The sequence below is a fragment of the Chelonia mydas genome, chromosome 12 (assembly GCF_015237465.2).
Source record: "Chelonia mydas isolate rCheMyd1 chromosome 12, rCheMyd1.pri.v2, whole genome shotgun sequence".
Classification (NCBI taxonomy): domain Eukaryota; kingdom Metazoa; phylum Chordata; order Testudines; family Cheloniidae; genus Chelonia; species Chelonia mydas.
In genome coordinates, this window is record NC_051252.2 from 10,270,871 (window position 1) to 10,288,371 (window position 17,501).

The 17,501-nt window shown below is 43.5% G+C and overlaps 1 protein-coding gene across 1 annotated transcript in view; it reads right to left on the bottom strand.

Moving 5' to 3' along the window:
* The window catches only part of PLA2G15 (phospholipase A2 group XV), a 29,441-nt gene extending 23,437 nt beyond the window's left edge, over positions 1–6,004 (bottom strand). The window contains exon 1 of the mRNA XM_037877511.2: positions 5,750–6,004. Coding sequence (XP_037733439.1) covers positions 5,750–5,918 — 169 coding nt within the window. The 5' untranslated portion in view covers positions 5,919–6,004. The remainder of the gene's footprint in view (positions 1–5,749) is intronic.
* Between the last annotated feature and the right edge of the window lie 11,497 nt (positions 6,005–17,501).

Genomic DNA, 17,501 nt, shown 5'->3' on the forward strand with positions numbered 1-17,501 from the left:
GACTGAACAGGATACATCGCTTCCAATCAACAAGGCAGACCCAGAACTTCAATTATAAGAGCAAATAAAAGTTCTGGCACTGTCTCTAGTCAGTAAACAGCTTCATATCTATTTCTTGACTTCTGCATCTTTGGGTTGGACATTTTAAGGAATGAGGCTTTGAAATAGGGAAAACAGCCACGGTTCAGCTATTTGTATTGAACCTTAGGGCATGCTAGTTTATAGCATTACTCTATTTTTCCTTCATCAGTTGAACCTTCTAAGAAGCTCACTCTGCTGAAGTGGTAGACTGGAGCAGCACTCTGAACATGCAAGCCACTTGTTTTACTTGCTTGTAAAGTGCTCAGAGAGACTGATGACCCAGGAGTAACTGCTGAGAGAGAAAAAGAGCTCCTATTTTAAACTGGCCTACTGAGAGCAGACCACCTCAATTGCTGATGCCAGCAATCTCTTACTAGGGTATGGAGAAAGTTAAACTCTCACCTCCTCCTCCTCCCCACCCCGCAGTTCTTTTCTGTGGAAATTTTGGGGTACATATATGGTTTAAAACAGACTCCTAAAGGTCTCTCTTAAAATCACCAGCAATAAAGAACTTCAGTTGGGTATGCAAGAGAGTGAACAATCTATTCCCCTAGCCCAGCGGTTCTCAACCCGTGGCCCGCATGCAGCACAATTAGCACCCAGCTGCAACCCAGCTGTGTGCTGTGTGCTAAAAAAAATTCAAAACTTGCTGCTTTGATCTGAAAGGGGACGGGGCTGGCTGAGGGGGAGACAGGGTCTGGAAACCTGCTGGAGAGCTCCTACCAGCAGGGGGCTGTTGAGTGACGCAGGGGGTCGGGGGCAGTAGAGTGGGTCTCTGGGCAGGTTTGTGGGTAGTTGGACACTGGGAACTAGGGGTTTGTGGGGGTGCTGCAGCACCCTCAGGTTTTAGGCTGCCCGAGTCAGGGTCTGGGTCCTGGCTTTCCAGCTCCACACCCAGGGCTCCGCTCCTTGCCCCACTCTGTGGAGGGGTTCACTTGGCATAGGGGAGGGTGCTGTGGTTCTCAACCTGCAGTCCATGTAACACATTAATAGGTAGAGAACCACTGCCCTAGCCTATTCTGTAAAGAAGGTGTAGGGAGAGGGAAGAAAAGAATTTGGACCTGCTGTCTCAAATGTTTTACTCTGTATTTCTCTATCAACCACCCCATCTCTCATTAGACCTCTGATAAACAACTTCATTTAGCGTGTGTGTGTAAGCACAGTAGCAGGTCAGAATTTATTTTAGGTCATTTAAAAAACTAATGTAGTGAAAAGTGTAGCCATCTTCAGTAGGAGGGCCTTGTAGCACTGCATCACATTCTTGAAAAATTATAAAAGTTCAAAAAGTATTGAAGTTCAAACTCAGAACCCCATAAACTGCTGTTTACGTCTCTGCTTATAGAACTAACTGGCCACAAGTTATTCCAAATAATCTTGTGCCTTTTTTGGCTGCTGCACCAAAGCTCTTAACTAGAAAGAAGCACAAAAACATAACTATATTTAGGTTACAGAGTAGCAGCCGTGTTAGTCTGTATTCGCAAAAAGAAAAGGAGTACTTGTGGCACCTTACTGCTCACGAAAGCTGATGCTCAAATAAATTTGCTAGTCTCTAAGGTGCCACAAGTACTCCTTTTCTTTTTATATTTAGGTTAGTTACTCATGGCTGATCAGTTTCAGTGGCTGGCTTACCAAATGCTTCACAAGATGATACTGTCCTCTTTTCCAGTGTAAAACAAAATAGACAGGTAACTGACACTTATTCTCACCCAGGGAATCATTGTTTCTAAACAATCACACTTCTGCGCAGATTAGGAAGGGTCACAATTCAGAGGATGAAGAAACAAGTTAGACATTTAATTACTAGCTTCATTATGTTAATGTAAGTTTACAGAAGTTTCATTTGTGACTACAAAAGAGAATATACCCCTACTACAAAAACCTAACTAGGGGTGTTAGGAGGAGGTTAGTTCTATTTCCTGAGGATTGTACCAGGCATGTGGCAAGTGAGGTGAGACGCTTGCTGGAAAAAGGGAGCGAAGGAACAGATTAGAATAGAGACATAGTCAAGACAAGTTATTAATTTTTAAAATGCTGGCTGACAACTCATCTGATTATCTCTTCTCTCCCACCTGCCAAATACACGTTCAGCAATTAAATCTATGCTAGATTCTTCTCACAAAAGAAAGAACGAGGAGTACTTGTGGCACCTTAGAGACTAAAATTTATTTGAGCATAAGCTTTCGTGGACTAAAGCCCATTTCATCAGACATCTGATGAAGTGGGCTTTAGCCCACGAAAGCTTAAGCTCAAATAAATTTGTTAGTCTAAGGTGCCACAAGTACTCCTCGTTCTTTCTGCTGATGTATACTAACATGGCTACTACTCTGAAACCTGTCACAAAAGAAACAAGATCTTATAAATTAAGGAAAATTCCTTTACCGAGCTTGAGGAATTCGTATACCCATAACTGTTTCATAAGTAACAGCATTACAGTCCCATGGACAACATCTGTTTATCACATGCTTGTTACCCAATCTCATTTACTTCCTTTGTGGCTGGAGTCTGATTTGGATCAGTGGTTATTACACTGTCAGCTTTACCCTGAAGAAGCTTGGACTGGAATGTAAGTAAATCTTATTACCAAGATTCAGTGTTATAAAGGGAACAAGGAAGAAGTGGGGTAGATGAGGAAAAAAGCTTCATCCTAATCTTCACAAACATGGCTCACAGCAAATTGCTTTGCTTGCACTTAATTTCATGAGTTTAGAAAATTACAGCAAACTGATGCTAAACTTTTCCCACTACCACACATTTATACCATCCTAGCCAAGTGTCCAGACATCTACTTAAAAGCTGTAACAGTATCTGCATAGCAATACAATGCATTGGGCGGCAGCTAAGTTACTATCTAAACTAATGTACAACATACATTTTTTCGGAATGTCTGTGCAGCAAGGGAATATTAATAATTCTGAACAGCAGCATTTTAAACACATCAACTAATCTGTGTAAATCAAAACAGGCCTTGACATCTATGGCAAGCCAATAAAAACCTCTTCCCGGCTTTTTTCTCTGGAAATCATTTTTTGTTAATAGCATCATCATCATTTGCATACTGAAAATGCAGAATGTATTGCTTACAGGGGCATGCATCAGTATCAAGAACAAATACACCCCTATTTAATACATTAGGTATGTTTTACCATTTCTATTCCAATTGACAGCAATGTGTGCATATGCACTGGGAAGTTTCAGGAGCAAACAAGCCTGACAACTGTTTTAAATGGAGTGAAACAATATTCAAACAATTACACTTACTGCAAGCTTTTTTTTAAAAAAAAAAAAACACCCTAATATTTACCCAAGAAACTTCTGCCTCTCGGTTTTTATTGCTTATTAACAGAGATGCAAGGACTTGTAACCCCTTTGCTGCTGCAAAAAGCAGCAATGATTTTTCTGGGCTGTGTGATGAAGTAGAATTCTTAATGTTACTTTCTAACAACTGTGAAACCCACTCCCTTCTTTCAGGAACAAGTTTCAACTTGAATAAAAGTTTTGGGAAAGGGAGTTTTCCCTTGTTAACATGACTTGAATTGATTCAAGGTTTGAAAAAAATCTAACTGCCCATACGCCATTGACAAGTGGAAAGCTTGCTCTGGTAAACGAAGGGGTTTAGAAATCAACTTCAGCAGCATATACATTTTCATTTTAAGAAAAATTTCCAACCCATATGATTAAGACAGTCTAAGTGTGAACTGAGTGTGTCACCCCCATGCATCCTCTGCATTGGCCCCTAGCTAGTGGTTTAACCTTTTGGTTAGTAGGTCTGGTAAATTTTCAGTCACTGTTTTGAAATGCATAAAGGGAGGAGAAAAATGAAGGAGGGGGAAAATGTGCTTTACAGATGACCAGAATCACAGTCTCCTATTTAATTCTCCACTACTTAAGAAGAATCATTAAGCCCTAGAAAATATCACTACATATTAGGAAACATACAAAAGGACACCCCAGTTTTGGCATGTTCACAATACTGTAAACCAAAAGTGGGGAAGGTCAGATACAAAGTTAGGAGCAAATTTAAACTGCTAGTTATCTCACTATAATTCTCTGTGTAGACACTCTTTTCTGCTATGAAATTGCTTTTTGCCAGTTTACTTTATGCCACTTCAGAAGCAGCTTAAAATACACCAGGGGAATAAGAGGGCCTTTCCAGTGTAACTCCCCTATGGGGACACTCTTATTCCAGAATTAGAGTGTCCACCCAGGGAAGTATAACACCAGCAGTTTAACTGGAAAAATGTTCAATGTAGTCCAGTCCTATGTACAGTGAATTACACATGATAGTTGGTAGTTTTTACTTCTGAGATCATTCAACTATACTGCAAGTCTGCACATATGCATCTGAATACGTTCAGTTAAGCACAGTAAAGCCTGGTCTAGGGCAGGATTTAAAGATGTGACATTAACAAGCATTAGCCCAAAAAAAAAGTTTCAAAAGCCTAATATAGACAAGGCACACTGCCTTTAATACATACTAAACTAGTGAAGTTAAAGGCTAGGCTACCCAAAGGCAGTGTGCCTTGTCTGAGGTACATTTAAAGTGTGTTAAGTTTACATTTAAGAACATCACTCCTTAAGCCCTGGTCTACACAAGGCCTAACTCAGAGCAGCCCTGCAAACCAAGTGTTTATAATGACAGGTTTCAGAGTAACAGCCGTGTTAGTCTGTATTCGCAAAAAGAAAAGGAGTACTTGTGGCACCTTAGAGACTAACAATTTATTTGAGCATAAGCTTTCGTGAGCTACAGCTCACGAAAGCTTATGCTCAAATAAATTGTTAGTCTCTAAGGTGCCACAAGTACTCCTTTTCTTTTTGCGAGTGTTTATAGTAATACAGGTGACTTGCATGCAAGGCCATCCTACAAGTAGCCCAGTGCCCAAGCAGTGCTTGCTGCCTGACCAAAGTAGTAAAGAACAAGACACAACGGGAATTCACCAATACACTATTAATTAACCCTGGACCTTCTGAACTAACCCGACACCCAGACAACCTTCCACCCCCCTCCGTACTGACCCCAGGCTTCATCTGCTGCCCTCCACCCCACTGTTCCACTCCGACTGCCCCCCAGCCTCCCACCCCACCCTTCCTCCTCAGCCCCCAGGCTCCTGTACCCAATCCTGTCCCCAAGCTTCCACCCTCCAGCCCCCCCAGCCTCCCACCCCCACTCCCCCCCAGCCTCCTGTACCCAATCCTGTCCCCAAGCTTCCACCCTCCCGCCCCCCCAGCCTCCCACCCCCACTCCCCCCCCAGCCTCCTGTACCCAATCCTGTCCCCAAGCTTCCACCCTCCCGCCCCCCCAGCCTCCCACCCCCACTCCCCCCCCAGCCTCCTGTACCCAATCCTGTCCCCAACTTCCACCCTCCCGCCCCCCCAGCCTCCCACCCCCACTCCCCCCCCCCAGCCTCCTGTACCCAATCCTGTCCCCAACCTTCCACCCTCCCGCCCCCCCAGCCTCCCACACCCAATCCTGTCCCCAGCCTTCCACCCTCCCGCCCCCCACCCTTCCTCCTCAGCCCCCAGCCTCCCTCCCCACGGCCCCCCCAGCCCCCCACCCTTCCTCCTCAGCCCCCAGCCTCCCTCCCCACGACCCCCCCAGCCTCTGTACCCAATCCTGTCCCCAAGCTTCCACCCTCCCGCCGCCCCCACCCCCCCCCCTCCCCGCCCTTACTCAGCACGACGGGCGGCCCCGGGGATCTGGGGGAGGCGCTGCCCCGGCCCTGCTGGCGCGCCCGGGAGCCCGGGAGGCAGCTGCCGTCGGGGGAGAGCAGCAGCAGCAGCAGGAGGGGGAGGAGGAGGAAGGGGGGGGCCCGAGCGCCGGCCCCATCTCCCCAGCTCATGCCGCGAGCCGCAGCCGCCGAGAGCCAGCAGCAGCGACGGGAGGGCAGCTCGAGGACGGGCCCCTCCGCGCAGCCGGTGCCAGAGCCTACTGAGGCGGCGCGCGCCCGACGCGGCCAAGAAAAACCGAACCGCCCAGCCAATCAACGCCCCGAGCCCACCCAGCCAATCAGGCGCCTCTATCCCTTTGCCAGGCGCTACCCACCGACCGCAGAGAGGGTGATTCACGCAGCTCCCCGCAAGAGAGGTCCAATCGCAGGCCGAGCCAAGCGCCAGCCAGCGCCGGGCTGCGAGCGCTGGGCGGGGCCCCAGACCATGGTCCTTTGGCTCCATAGACGGCTCCCTGTATGGGCCTGGTGTTTTATAGACACGTAACAAGAAATGGCCCTTCCCTGAGCTATTTACACTCCAGGGCAGATGACACCCGCAATAAAGATGACCAACAGGGTGGGGAATATTTGGGAGTAGAGGAACCACCCCCACCCTCCTCCCCTGCACTCCCACAGCCACTGCAGTCATGACAGGGCCATTTACATTGTAAACTGCAAAACTCATCCGGTTATTCATTGCTATAGCCACCTCACAAGATCTGTCGAGGTTCAGCAGATGTTGGGGTTCACACAGTGAGACTACAGTGGATATTGAACATGGAAGAACAACAGTTAGGTTCGGAATAGCTCTGAAGGAGGTTCACAAAAAAAAAAAAAAAACCACCACACATGGAAGGAGACTTCATTGGCAAATCCTACCAGGAGGCTTGGTCTGACCTCAAAAACTATTTTCCAGGGTATCTCCCCACCCATAGAAAGAAGAGAGGGTGACAACATCTAACAAATTTAATGGAGGCTGATCCCAAAGGTTCATGGACATAGCCTGCTGAAACCATCACCTCAGTCTTCAGAGTTAACAAACACCAGTAAGACTGACTGTGACATCAGTGTATGTCCTGCAGAACAAGGATGTCAACTCTCTTCAGAGGTATTAATTCACAAACACACACCCATCAGTCTTCTCTAAGGGATAATAGATCAACAGGCCTTTGAGTCTAAAGAACACCGAGTACACAGTGTCTCACCCTTTGTGCTGTGGACAGAGGTCTTCTCAGCCCAGGGAGTGGGTAGTGTGTGTACTTTTCTGGAACCAAAGGACTCATCTGCAGCCCAAATACAATTAAAGGTTTGCGTCCCTAATAAGGCCCAGCTATTTGCCCTTCTCTCACACAGGAAAGGGAAGATATTTTTCCTCCACAACAAGGAAAATCAGTGATTCCTTCCTCCCCTTGCTGGGGTACATATACCTCATCACAATCCCAAATAATATCCATTACTCCGTTTTGTGAGTTCAGGACTATTCAGATTTATGGATCTTCCGTTCCAGTTACACCATGGGATACCAATAGAGTCGGCCCCTTATCTTCCTACTTGTCTCTATATGCAAATCATCCTTTTGGCTTTATATTAACAGGAATGACCACCATATAGTGATTGCAGCTGCCATTACCTCACTAGTAATAGTAAGGAGCTCAGGGTATGTAATGTGACTTTCCTCAGCACCACAGCTGAATCGGTGCTCCATGGCCCTTAGAAGATAAACTCAGGTGTTTTGTAACTGCCCAGTAACAAGTGCTTTTGGTTTCTGTTTTGTTTACATTTAAAGTTGATATTTGATAAAAGGTATCAGAGTAACAGCCGTGTTAGTCTGTATTCGCAAAAAGAAAAGGAGTACTTGTGGCACCTTAGAGACTAACCAATTTATTTGAGCATAAGCTTTCGTGAGCTACAGCTCACTTGGGAAGATGCATTGATGATGCTGACTTCATAAGTTAAAATCATGACTTTATGGTAAAGACTGATCTGCTGTTCAGAATAAAAACAAACATTTTCTTTTTGTTAAAAAAAAAAAAAACACACAAGAGACCAACTCAGTTCTTATTCTCAATTAAGAATGGTTTGACAGCAGGACATCTGCATACTAACTGACCAATACAACATACAACCATGTGACAGACTTAGCTAATCACCCTGCAAGGACAATTTAGGAAATACCAGAACTGACTCCAGCAATTTCAGACACCAGTTAAACACAAAGCAGCACAGTGAACATTATATAAGCCACATGACTCCAGAATAAAGAACGAGGAGTACTTGTGGCATCTTAGAGACTATCAAATTTATTTGAGCATAAGCTTTTGTGGGCTAAAGCCCACTTCATCGGATACATGTAGTGGAAGATATAGATATAGATATACAGAGAACATGAAAAAATCAAAACTAGGTACTCATAAAAAAAACAACCTTCCACATAAACTTCCTCGTGACTGGACTTTACAAAAACTAGACAAGCCATTTACAACACACACTTTGCTTCTCTACAAAGGAAAAAGGACACGAAACTATCTAAACTATTACATGCCACAAGGGGCCACAACAGTGGTTCCCTTAACCCACCCAACAATATTGTTAATCTATCCAGCTATACTCTTAGCCCAGCAGAAGAATCTGTCCTATCTCGGGGCTCTCCTTCTGCCCCGCCACCCCCACGAACATGATACAGTTCTGTGGTGACCTAGAATCCTACTTTTGACATCTCCGACTCAAGGAATATTTCCAACACACCTCTGAACAGCATACTAACACACAGAAACCTTCCTATCAACACTACAAAAAGAAGAAGGGTTCTGCGTGGACTCCTTGTGAAGGTCGAAACAACAGGCTGGACTTCTACATAGAGTGCTTCCGCCGACGTGCACAGGCTGAAATTGTGGAAAAGCAGCATCACGTGCCCCAAAACCTCAGCCGTGCAGAACACAATGCCAACCACAAACATCATAATCAAAATGGCTGACAAAGGAGGTGCTGTCGTCATCATGAATAGGTCGGAAAATGAACGAGAGGCTGCTCAACAGCTCTCCAACATCACATTCTACAGGCCATTACCCTCTGATCCCACTGAGGGGTACCAAAAGAAAATACACCATTTACTCAAGAAACTCCCTGAAAAAGCACAAGAACAAATCTGCACAGACAGACCCCTAGAACCCCGACCAGGGGCATTCTATCTGCTACCCAAGTTCCATAAACCTGGAAATCCTGTACGCCCCATCATCTCAGGCATTGGCACCCTGACAGCAGGATTGTCTGATTATGTAGACTCTCTCCTCAGGTCTTACGCTATCCTATGCTAGACAGCACTCCTAGCTATCTTTGAGACACCACTGACTTCCTGAGGAAACTACAATCCATTGGTGATCTTCCAGAAAACACCATCCTGGCCACTATGGATGTAGAAGCCCTCTACACCAACATTCCACACAAAGATAGACTACAAGCCATCAGGAATAGTATCCCTGATAATGTCACGGCAAACCTGGTGGCTGAACCTTGTGACTTTGTCCTCACCCACAACTATTTCACATTTGGGGACAATGTATACCTTCAAGTCAGCGACACTGCTATGGGTACCTGCATCGTCCCACATTATGCCAACATTTTTATGGCTGACTTAGAACAACACTTCCTCAGCTCTTGTCCCCTAATGCCCCTACTCTACTTGCGCTACATTGATGACATCATCTGGACCCATGGAAAAGAAGCCCGGGAGGAATTCCGCCATGATTTCAACAATTTCCATCACACCATCAGTCTCAGCTTGGACCAGTCCACACAAGAGATCCACTTCCTGGACACTACAGTGCTAATAAGCGATGGTCACATAAACACCATCCTATACGGGAAACCTAATGACTGCTATACTTACCTACATGCCTTCAGCTTTCATCCAGACCACACCACAAGATCCATTGTCTACAGCAAAGCTCTAAGATACAACCGCATTTGCTCCAACCCCTCAGACAGAGACAAACACCTACAAGATCTCTATCAAGCATTCTTACAACTACAATACGCACCTGCTGAAATGAAGAAACAAATTGACAGAGCCAGAAGAGTACCCAGAAGTCACCTACTACAGGACAGGCCCAACAAAGAAAGTAACAGAACTCCACTAGACGTCACCTTCAGCCCCCCAACTAAAACCTCTCCAGAGCATCATCAAGGATCTACAACCTATCCTGAAGGACGATCCCTCACTCTCACAGATCTTGGGAGGCAGGCCAGTCCTCGCTTACAGACAGCCCCCCAACCTGAAGCAAATGCTCACCATCAACCACACACCACACAACAAAAACACTAACCCAAGAACCTACTCTTGCAACAAAGCCCATTGCCAACTCTGTCCACGTATCTATTCAGGGGACACCATCATAGGACCTAATCACATCAGCCATACCATCAGAGGCTCGTTCACCTGCACATCTACCAATGTGATGTATGCCATCATGTGCCAGCAATGCCCCTCTGCCATGTACATTGGCCAAACTGGACAGTCTCTACACAAAAGAATAAATGGACACAAATCAGACATCAAGAATTATAACATTCAAAAACTAGTTGGAGAACACTTCAACCTCCCTGGACACTCAATTACAGACCTAAAAGTCGCAATTATTCAACAACAAAAACTTCAAAAACAGACTCCAACAAGAAAAAGCAGAACTAGAATTAATCTGCAAACTGGACACCATTCAGTTAGGCTTGAATAAAGACTGGGAGTGGATGAGTCATTAATCTAACTAAAAACTATTTCCCCATGCTAATTTTTCCCCTACTGTTACTCATACCTTCTTGTCAGCTGTTTGAAATGGGCCATCCTAATTATCACTGCAAAAGTTTTTTTTTCTCCTGCTGATAATAGCCCACCTTAATCGATTGGTCTCGTTAGAGCTGGTATGGCAACCCCCATTTTTTCCATGTTCTCTGTATGTATATATCTTCCTACTGTATTTTCCCCTACATACATCTTATGAAGTGGGATTTAGCCCATGAAAGCTTATGCTCAAATAAATTTGTTAGACTCTAAGGTGCCACAAGTACTCCTCATTCTTTCTGCTGATACAGACTAACACGGCTACCACTCTGAAACATGACTCCAGAATGTTTCTTTCTGGTTTCTGCATCAAAACCTTATCCTACAGTCTTTGAGGAAATAACTAGAGAAGTGGTGCAGATAGAATCATTGAAGAAGACAACAGATGAATTGTCCCTAATCCTAAACTGACTCTAGAATGTATTTAATAAAATAACACGCATATCTGATCATCCTTCTAATTAAGATATTTCTTTATCCCATTCCAACAAATTAGCACTATAAATATGTTTCTTTAAGCAACTAAAACTAGAATTTCAGAGTTTTCTATTAATTTTCAAGATGAAGGATTTCACTGGAAACTTACAAGGATCCCGGTGGCCACATCTGATGTACTTTGAATTTAAATACTGATCATTTTAAAAATAATCTTACCCACAAAACTAATATTTACTTGAATTTGCATTTTCCTTGATAGGTGAACAGAAATTTTATAGTAGTATCTATATTGTGGAAGCACTTACAGGCCCTGATCAGGGTCCCATTCTGCCAGACACCATACACTCATAATAATATATTTGAAGGTCAAAGTACTGGCTTTGATGATTTTTACTGGACCTGGTCTATTCCTGTAGGCTGTATTCTGAGACTCGGCAGGCATAATTTGACTTTGGGGCTGCATGGAGAACTATGGAAGACTCTCCCATTTTCCCTGTGTTTTTGGTTATAGTAAGATAACGATTTTAAAGCTAATGTGAAACATTACTATCAATTAATGAAAAGATTTAATTAATGGATTTGGTGTGGCCACATAAAGAACATTATTACTTATCATCCATCCTTCCAAAAGAAAGTCTTATTTTACTTAGATCCCAACATAACAAGATTTTAGCAAGCTGCCTTCCAGCAATATTTGATTTTCAGAGAGTAAAATCTATTTGAACTAATATATACTGCCCTGATTGCCAGAACCAATGTTTTACTAATAAAGAGAATGTCAGTGTGTGAAAAATGTCTTAGAAATGTGTTCGATCAAAAGAAAGAAAAAGATCCGTTAAGTGAATACTTTGTCTATCGTTTATTTTTAAAAATCTCCTGTGAGCATTTTGTAGTGACTTGCCTCACTGCATTTCTAGACGCTTGGCTTACAGACAGTAGCTTCTTCAATTGCACTTTAATGATTGCAGGACAAGATGAAATCTCTTTCTGGATCTGATCTCATACATACATACAGTTGTCTAAACTTGATAGCAGCATTTCTCACATGTACCCTTTAGTTTTGGAGAATATTAATCAGAAATCCATGACAACTCTAGTTCCTTAGCACAGTCCACGCCAATATGATAGTTTTTAGTCAATTGAAAAACTAATCTATTGTTGGTTTGTTCTCAGCCCTGACAAACCAGCCCAAAGTCTCATCTCTTAATAAGCTATTTACATACTGTCCATGGTTAGCCTTCCTTCTGCCCCTACCCCAAAAGGTACCACTTTCTAAACCAATCTAATTTTTAGTTTCTGCCATCCTCACAGGGCTATTGCAAAGTTTATTTCACTAGAAGGTGAAACTCAGCCCTATGTAGTGTTACCAGACAGCAAGTGTGAAAAATCAGGATGGAGGTGATGGTGAAAGGGGTGGGAATTTAGGGTCCTATGGCCCCTAATATCAGAATGTCTGGTCACCCTAGACCTGTGCAAAGGGATGGCACAATTTATGCACTGCTTGAGTCTCCCTGTGCACTACCTACATTCTGCTTCTGCCTTCTAGCACATATGGAGATTTAAGCAGTATGTGGACCTTGTGTGGTCTCTCTGCATAGGACAGAGTTTTACCCTCCTTGCAAAGGACTGAGATTCTGGAGTGAAAGGTGCTAGAAAAGTGCAAAATATCATTGTTTTTTTAACAACATTGTCTGAAAGAGCAAGAAATAGGTTATTTGAGAGACCGGATTATAATTTCCACCCTCACTAAGAAGAATTGAAATTAGATTTTTGCAACACTTCTTTCTGAAATCGAAAAAAAAAGTCATAGCTTACATTTACAGTTTTTCTACCAGGGCTCAGAGTCCATGACATTCACATTCGGAGGAGCAAGATTATCTGGCTGACCTTGAGTATCTTTCCAAGAAACAGAGAATATATTTTTCCCTTCAGGGAGCAAAAAATATTTGTGCTTATACATCTCATGTCTACCTCACAAATAAGATACAGGCATCTAGCCCCTCTACTAGAGGAGAGAGATTTTTAGGTCCCTACACTGACCTACTTTAGTAAGAATCCCAGTTAGACAGTCTTTGTAATTTAAATGTTATTCTACACTGAAAAACAACAAAAAGCAAGGTACATTATGTTTCAGTGACTCCAGATCAAATATGTTTATCTAACTACCAACGCTGAAAACTCCACTTTGGATCCGAAAGCCATGCCAGATTATTTTTTTCCTCAACTGTAAACATCAATAAAAAGGCTCTGAAGGCCCAGATAAACCCTCACACACATCTGTGCAACCTGATTGTCATTAGTTGGTTTGCACAGGTGTAAGTAACTGTCTCTAATTAGAAAGCTAAAGTGAATAAGATGACTAACATTTAGTTTTATCACTAAAAAGTCAGCACTTCTGACTGAATATGTGTAGGAAGCAGATTTGTTCTAAGATGAAATTTGCATAAGATGAAATTTTACTATAAAAATATCTAAACATTCTACACATTTCTTTCTTTCCTTGATTCATTGGAGAATCTAATAAAATCCTGCCAGACTTTCAGTGCAAGTCAGTGCCTATATTTGTTGAGTCATGCAGAGAAGCGGAAGCAGATGCTTGTTCTTTAAATCTTCTCATCAAGCTTGATTGAAAAACAAAAACATGTTGAAATCCTCATGGCAAGATCTTTTTGAAGAGGCAATTCTATTATTTGCAGTTAGTAAAGATTTTCAAAAAGCCCCATCTTATAAATTATTACACACACAAACTATGTTAAAAGAACATTGTTAAGGTTGCAAAGTGAAGCACTCAAAAATTAGGAAAGCCAGAATTAAGCTGCCTATGCAACCTCTTTTCCACCCACACTGCCTGCGGTGGATGGGAGCCTGGGGGTACCCTGCCACCCATGGCAGCTTGGAGCTCTGGGGGCTGCCAGAGGTGGCAGGGGTACTTTACAGCTGCCTGCCCTGCGGGCAGCAGGGGACCCTGCAGCTCCCGACAATCACAGGCTGAAGTCACGGAGGTTGCTGGAAGTCACAGATTCCATGACTTCCAGTGACCTCTGTTACTAAATCGTAGCCTTAATTATGATACAGTCGTTACTTACATGATCCATATTTTTCTCATGAACCCTGCCTCATTCAAAGGGCAGGGTGGATTTGCTCTGCAGATGATGATTGAGGGTTGTGAAAGAGGCTGTTCTTTGTAGGACCCCTGCCTCATTTGTTACAGAAGTTGGAAGGTATGTAGTGAATGAGACAAGAAGAGAAAGGATGATCTCATAGTTAAGACAGTTGAATGCTGCACTGGAGAATTGGATTCTATCCTTGCTATTGCCACTGAGTTCCTTTGTGATGCTAAGCAAGTCACTTAAATCAAACTTTTAACATGTGGTCACTAACAGTATGTTCCTGAGGCCTGATTTACAGAAGTGCTGAGCCTTTATGACTACAACTGAAGTCAGTGGATGCTGTTCTTGAATATATAGTACTATATAATGCCAAGTACTCTAGAAAATGAGGTCCTAAGTTCTCAAATTGGAAACACCAACATTAATGAATATTTTTTACTTTAATCTCTCTGTGCCTCAACTTCTCATCTGTAAAATAAGGATAATGCCACACCCTCACAGGGTTTTTGTGAAGATTAATTAATTAATGTTTGTGAAGCACTCATATAGTGTAGCGATGAGCTCTGTAACACAGCCCAATAGGAAATTAATAATTCTGTCTTCAGAACAGAGTTTCAATAGTGTGCAGTAAATAAAGCCCGGAGCTATCCACTGAATGATGGAGAAAACAAAATATTTAATAGTTGCTAATTCAGTGAGCATCATCCATCCTGTACACTGAATGAAGCAGGGTTCATGTGGACAAAACAGTATGTGATCATGTAATTAAAGACTGTATCATAATGCATACACACAAGGGGGTGGAAAGGCAGTTGCACAAGCAACCTTGATTCTGGTTTTCCTAGTTTATGAGGCATGACTGCATTACTTGTTAACCTTAATAATTTTCTTTTAACATAGTTTTGGTGTGTAATTTCCTACATTTTAAAAAGGGGAACCGAAATTTAAAAAAAATTCCAATCACATGGCATCATATTGACACCCACATGTGTTGTCAGCAGGGTTGTAACCTTTAGATCCACCACCCGGATTTCTTCCACTTGGGCTAACAGAGTAATTGATAGCAGTAACAGGATGTCAGCCTCTACGTGGACAAGCACTGCAGGCAGATGAGAACCCCTTTGCCAGTGGGTTTCACAGATATTTGCTGACAATGGAGGAATGGTGAGATTTAGGAATCTTGGGTTCCTTCCTAGGCTCCGGATGGAAATGTGTCTAGTAGGCACAGACTTCTGCCTATTCCTCACATGCTTGACCCCCTTCTGCCCCATCCCTACAAGCTGTTCCAGTTTTGTCTCTACCTCATCCCTGACCCCTTAATCCAATTCCCAAGACCCAATCCCTCCTGACTCCCGGTCTCTCCACATGTCCATACCCCATTCCAAACTCCTTGCCCAGCCAGTCTCAATTCCGCCTCCCAGGTCATCAGCCAAATTATTGCTCCCCTCTTCCTCACTGGCTTCCAGCGCCAGTCTACCTCCTCAGGCTGCTCTTCCAGCTCCGCCTTTTCTTCCATTTCCTCCCTAGCTCCTTGTCCCACTCTCTCTGCCCTGTCGGTCCTAACTCTCCCCCTACACCTCAGCTCCTGGTCAGATCCATCTCTCCTTCCCACTGCCCCCATTCCACCCCCAGTAATTCCTCGTCCAAGTCTCCCCTCAGCCTCATCCAATCTCAGTGTCTTCCTCCCCCATTTTCATCACTGGCTTTAAGTTCTGTTCTCCCCAGCCCCGCTCACAGTCGCAGCCTCCCTGCCACTGTCTGGCTAAGCTCTCCTTGTCCAAGCAGTCCCAGTATCCCTATTTCCAGTCATAGTTTCTCCCCTCCCCACCTCTAATCCCTGTCTCATCAGACTCCTTGTTCCCATCTACTCCTTTCCCTCCCCTGGGCTTTCATTTATTTCCTATGCATTCAAATCAGATGGCTTTCTCCTTCATATGGGCACCACAAAGGGGTAATTGAAAGCAAAGAAGAGAGAGTTCTGCTCTCAGTGATGGTGCCTAGCCCCACCCCAGCCCAGAGCACCTGCAAGCAACCGTTACAAGGGAAGTTGGGCTTTGCACCTGTAGCCCTAGACTGGACCATATTTAGTCATTCTGTGGGGATGGCACACATACACACTCTGGTCAGCACTGGAAGCTACGAGAGGCTGGAGCATGCTCAGCAAGGATGGAATCACCAGAGATTTTAAGCTGTAAAACTCTAGCAAGTCTCCACTAAACATGTGTGAACTGCGATTTTTCAAAGTCTTATAACTTGTCCAGATTTGGATGGCTTTTCATGAGAATGGCAAAAAGTACATCTCTGACCCAAAGGCCACACCCCCACTCCGCCAAATTTCAAAGCAAGGAGGGAGCTAATGCATTTCAAAGAAAAGGTCTCAAGAATTTTTTATCTTGGGCAAAACAATGTATTTTCCCCTAGCCTCTCTCTCAGAAACAGCTGATCCATTTTGGCTGAAATTGTCCAGAAAATACTCAGTCTCAGGAAGCACCCAACATGGAAAATTTCAGCCCAAACTGTTAAACAACTGAAAACAAAGTCTTCTAATGGGAAACCTTAATAAGATAAGTGGTGCTACCAGCCCCATTATAATTCCTGCCTTGCACTCTTTACAATTGTTGCCTGTGAGTGGCCTGATCTGGTCCTAACATAGGGCCTAATGAGGGCAGACTGCTTTAAAGCATGATTCTGTTCTAGAAAAGTGACTATTTAAAAATGGAGCCTTCTGACTCAATAGGCCTGCGCCCTAGGTGTATTAAGAATCATGCAGTGTATGTTTGCTTTGGTGACAAAAATAATTTCTACTGCTTTTGATTCCTGTTAGCACTGTAGATCCATCACAGCTGTAGCATCAGAGAGTAAGCTGGTGTCTGTTGCTTCCTGGGCACCACAATCAACAGAATTCTTTAATAAATTGCAGTTATAAGACCAATCATTTACATCTGATCTAAACCCTGAGCACAGGGTTTACTGAGGGTCTAACTGGACTTCAGAACCTTTATTCTGATGCAGGAAAAAGAAATAAGCCAGCCTGATGCTCAAATCCCAGGCTGACTTTGCAGGGCTATAGGTCACTGAGAGACAGCAATCCTGAAACCACACAAGGCCATTTTTTCAGAGTTACTCTTCAAAGTAGACCCACACTTTAAGTTTGACTTTTTGATCTTTTAAGCCATTAATGCTGTAGGCCCTGGCTATATCTTGAGGTCATCCGCTTGAGCTCAGTTTGACAGGTATTTGTGTACTGACATCATCTACTTTTTACTGATTTCTCCATAAAGAACTGTTTTTAAAATAAATTATTTCTTTTCATCCAGTACAGAAGAATTGTTC